Genomic DNA, 4,834 nt, shown 5'->3' on the forward strand with positions numbered 1-4,834 from the left:
GTGGTCTTCCTTAATCCACTTCTCTGTTTTTCTTTCTTCTTCTTCTTCTTTTTTTTTTTCTTTTTTGAGATGGAGTCTTGCTCTGTCATGCTGGGTGGAGTGCAGTGGCACGATTTCGGCTCACTGCAACTTCCACCTCCCAGGCTCAAGCAATTCTCGTGCCTCAGCTTTGCAGGTAGCTGAGATTACAGGTGCCTGCACCTGGCTTATTTTTGTATTTTTAGTAGAGACAGGGTTTCACCATGTTGGCCAGGCTGGGCTTGAACTCCTGACCTCAGGTGATCCTCCCACCTCAGCCTCCCAAAGTGCTGAGATTACAGGCATGAGCCACCATCCCCAGCCTTCTCTCTTCTTAAAAATGGCTTTCTATGTCTTTCCCTTCACTGATACCCTCACTCTGTTTCTCTATGACTCTCCTATTCCATTTTGTTATCTTGATTGCTTTTTCTTTCTGCTCTTCTGTTTATCACCCGCTGGCTACTTGCCTTTCTCTCTCTATTCTCTGTCTCTGTCCCTGTTTCTTCTGTTTCAAGGTCAGTGGTTCTCTGTCTCTATCTCTCTGTTTCTGCCTCTCCATCTGTCTTTTGTTTCCCTTGCATGCAGGGCCCTAGCCTGTGGATCATGGCAAATTTGAGTCAGCCCTCCGAATTTGTCCTCTCAGGCTTCTCCTCCTTCGGTGAGCTGCAGGCTCTTCTGTTTGGCCCCTTCCTCATGCTTTATCTTCTCGCCTTCATGGGAAACACCATCATTATAGTTATGGTCATAGCTGACACCCACCTACATACACCCATGTACTTCTTCCTGGGCAATTTTTCCCTGCTGGAGATCTTGGTAACCATGACTGCAGTGCCCAGGATGCTCTCAGACCTGCTGGTCCCCCACAAAGTCATTACCTTCACTGGCTGCATGGTCCAGTTCTACTTCTACTTTTCCCTGGGTTCCGCCTCCTTCCTCATCCTGACAGACATGGCCCTTGACCGCTTTGTGGCCATCTGCCACCCACTGCGCTATGGCACTCTGATGAGCAGGGCTGTGTGTGTCCAGCTGGCTGGGGCTGCCTGGTCAGCTCCTTTCCTAGCCATGGTACCTACTGTCCTCTCCCGAGTTCATCTTGATTATTGCCATGGCAACATCATTAGCCACTTCTTCTGTGATAGCGCACCTCTCCTGCAGTTGTCCTGCTCTGACACTCGCCTATTGGAATTCTGGGACTTTCTGATGGCCTTGGCCTTTGTCCTCAGCTCCTTCCTGGTGACCCTCATCTCCTATGGCTACATAATGACCACCGTGCTGCGGATCCCGTCTGCCAGCAGCCGCCGGAAGACTTTCTCCACCTGCGGGTCTCACCTCACACTGGTCTTCATTGGCTACAGTAGTACTATCTTTCTGTATGTCAGGCCTGGCAAAGCTCACTCTGTGCAAGTCAGGAAGGTCGTGGCCTTGGTGACTTCAGTTCTCACCCCCTTCCTCAATCCCTTTATCCTTACCTTCCGCAATGAGACAGTTAAAACAGTGCTACAGGGGCAGATGCAGAGGCTGAAAGGCCTTTGCAAGGCACAATGATGAGCCTGGGGCCCGGGGGGACCTGGCCTGCCTCCATCGAGCAGTTCTGTGGGGAGGGAGACCTCCAGTGAGTGGGAAGACCACTGTTGAGTTTCTTTAGTTTTTTTCCTCTGAGCAATAACTACAGTGAGCCCTCAGTGCTGCACTGTCTGGCCCAAAGCTCTTATGGGCCACCATGGAAGTGTTCCCTACATCCCCTGGCAGCCATAAGAACCCTGAGAGTACCCAGAGCTTTCAATAAAGGGAAGTGCATGTGCTTTGCATTTGAGGAAGAGTAGCCAAGAAGTGCTCTCTGATCAAGAGGTAGTATCCAGTCCCAGTATGTGTACATGGATGTGTATGTGTGTACATATGTGTGCATGTGTGTGCATGTTCGGGGCGTGCTTCTCTATCACAGTATGCACCATTGCTGAGTGTATGCACCATAAGTGCTTGGGCTACATGGGATCAAGGGAAAAAGCAAAACTTACCAAAAACAAATTGATTGTTTTTCAACGTGTGTGTGAGTGTTGCGGGGAGGGCTGGGTCCTTATATGATTATTCATCCATTCATTCATCTCATCAATATTGAGTAGGCTGTGTATGTCAGGCACTGTAACAGGTAGAGGCTAAGAAGGTAAAAAAGGCATATATGGTTCTTCGCCTGACAAAGCTCTTGGCCTAAGGAAGGAAAGAGTGATAAATAGCTGTTTCCAGCACAGTGGGGAAAGTGCAACAGTGGATTCACGGAAGGTTTTATGAGCATACAGGAGAGCAACACTGAGACCAGGCAGGGGCTGAATGACGGCTTCCTGATGAGATGACACCTGAGTAGCACATTGACTATAAGGTGGACACTGTGAGAGTGCAATTCATCAGGTACCTTTGCATCAGAGAAAGATGAAACAGAGGGAAATTAAAACAAGACAAATCTCCACTAGTGAGGAATTATGTGGTTTCCAGAGAGGAAATATTCAGAGTTTTAGAAAGATAAAATAAACTTTGCTCCTGTATGATTAGAAACATTCATTTGCCTAAAGGCAAGGGATTGTAATAAACTTAGTCAATTCATTTATTCAGTCATTATATATCCTATTTTACACACATACGTATTATATTGTACATTACATAAAATAAGGACATTATATTACATTCACATACGTGTGGGTATAAAATTCTTGAAAGTCTATTATGTCCCATGCAGCCTTTGGAGTTAAACATCAGCTCCACTGTCCTCCCTCCTCCAACTATAGCCGGAAATTTAAAAAATCTTCCAGTTACTTTGACCTCAGGATCATGGTGTTCCCTTAGCTTTCTCCTACGTGAAATTTTCTAAAGTATCCCCAGTTTAAGTTGTTCTGACACATTGTTTCTGTAAATATACTTTAATTTACCAAACTCTATTTCCCAATTTGTGATATATAAACTACAATCAGGAGTTTATTCATAACTACACTTACTTGAAAACAATAAAACTACTAATTTATCACAAATGTCGAGCATTTAAAAAATCCACTATGTGGAAATGAATGAGGTAGGCTCATTTGGAGCTTGGGAGATGCAGCTTGCTTGCCAGCCCGTTGGATCTCCTTGTGACCTCCTCTTATCCCAAGCTAACTCCTTCCTAAACGAGGCACCCCTTTCTCTGGCTTTCTCTGGCTTTCGGAAAGTGTCTTTCTTTCTTGCTGAGATACCCCTCAGCCAAGTTTTACATTCCTAGTTTCAGTTTCTGGACCAAAATTTTGCTAGTTCTTTAATTACATAACAGAGCAATGACTCTGGTGTTTGCAATTGCTGTTGAATGAATTGATGTTGTTTTCCTCTGTTTATTCTCTGCTTGCTACCTAGAAAAGTATGTATTTGTAAAGTAAATGAAAGAAGGATGAGTAAATTAAGAATAATTCTACTAACAATATCTTACTTTTGCATACTTTTCATACTTTACGAACCACTTTTACATATATTTTCCATTTGGTTTTTACCCTTATAGTAATTCAATTAAATAAAGATTCACTGATCACCCATCATGAATAAAACACTCCACTCAGCAGTGGCTGTTAAAGACGAAAGAAATGTGGAGTCTGACCTCAAGGGGTTCCCTGTACTGAGAGAAATTTAAAAATGTGGTTAATTTCAATAAGGTGTTTTCCTATGGAGTGTATGAGAGCTCAGAAGGAAAATTTCTGATTCTGAAACTGCAGCAAGTAGTGTTCCTGGCCCGCTTTAGTGGGAAAGGGAAACATGGTTGAGAGGAAGAATGAGTTGGTCAAAGAGATGGCAGAACTGACAGCAGGATCTGGTTCTTCAGACCTTTTTTTTCCATCTCCCCATCTTTGGAATTTTCTTCTTCCATCTGAATTAAAAGTTGGGTTAATTCACAGTTGGAACCTCCAGGATCTGAAGCTGCTGTTTTGCCTCCTCTAGACCCTTATTGAACACGTATCTATTAAGTTTCTACAAGTTTGTAGACTTGTAATGGCAACAATTCTAGTAACCCTTTCCTCACAGTAATTGCACATTTAGTATCCATCACTTGAAAGAAACACATATTGGCAGAAAGCAAGTATAGATTCAATGTTACTTTTAAAGATTTGTGTTTCAATATCATAGGCATAGAAGCAACCCAGATGCCCATCAATGGTGGACTGGATAAAGAAAATGTGGTACATATACACCATGGAAGACTACGCAGCCATAAAAAACAGTGAGGTCAGGTCCTTTGCAGCAACTCAGATAGAGCTGGAAGTCATTATCCTAAGCAAATTAAGAGAGAAACAGAAAACCAAATACCACATCTTCTCTTATAAATGGGAGCTAAACACTGAGTATACATGGACACAAATGAGGGTATAGTAGACACTGGGACCTATTCGAGGGTGGAGGGAGGGAGGAGGGTGAGGACTGAAAAACTATCTATCAGATATTATGCTAATTGCTTTGATGACAAAGTTATCTGTACACCAAACCCCAGCAATGTGCAATTTACCCGGGTGATAAACTTGCACATGTACCCCTTGAACCCAAAATAAATGTTGGAAAGAAGGAAAAAAAGATTACTATTTTATTGATCACAATTGGTTCTATGAGCATTTGAAGTATATAGCACATAATACCTATATGGGTAAGATATTTTTATTTTGAATAAATATTTTGATTCTGTTCATATACAACGTTAATTATACAATGGATTCACAGTCCCTTTGCTATGATACCATTTTCCCTGGGAGGTGAGAACAGTTGATGTGGTTTTTTGTCTATGTAAGGTCATTGGATGTAGATGCACTGATGGCAA

General features: G+C 42.9%; 1 protein-coding gene across 1 annotated transcript; it reads left to right on the forward strand.

Moving 5' to 3' along the window:
- The first annotated feature begins 606 nt into the window (after positions 1-606).
- Positions 607-1,622, forward strand: OR6V1 (olfactory receptor family 6 subfamily V member 1). The gene has a single exon (XM_017891379.1). It carries the CDS (start codon positions 622-624, stop codon positions 1,561-1,563), a length of 942 nt encoding a protein of 313 aa, XP_017746868.1. The 5' UTR covers positions 607-621; the 3' UTR covers positions 1,564-1,622.
- Positions 1,623-4,834: the final 3,212 nt, after the last annotated feature.

Source organism: Rhinopithecus bieti, unplaced genomic scaffold (assembly GCF_001698545.2).
Source record: "Rhinopithecus bieti isolate Rb0 unplaced genomic scaffold, ASM169854v2 scaffold_21621, whole genome shotgun sequence".
Taxonomy (NCBI): Eukaryota; Metazoa; Chordata; class Mammalia; order Primates; family Cercopithecidae; genus Rhinopithecus; species Rhinopithecus bieti.

Bases quoted from the DNA above. Each gene is read 5' to 3' on its own strand.
- OR6V1 (XM_017891379.1), top strand. From the start codon at position 622: ATGGCAAATTTGAGTCAGCCCTCCGAATTTGTCCTCTCAGGCTTCTCC.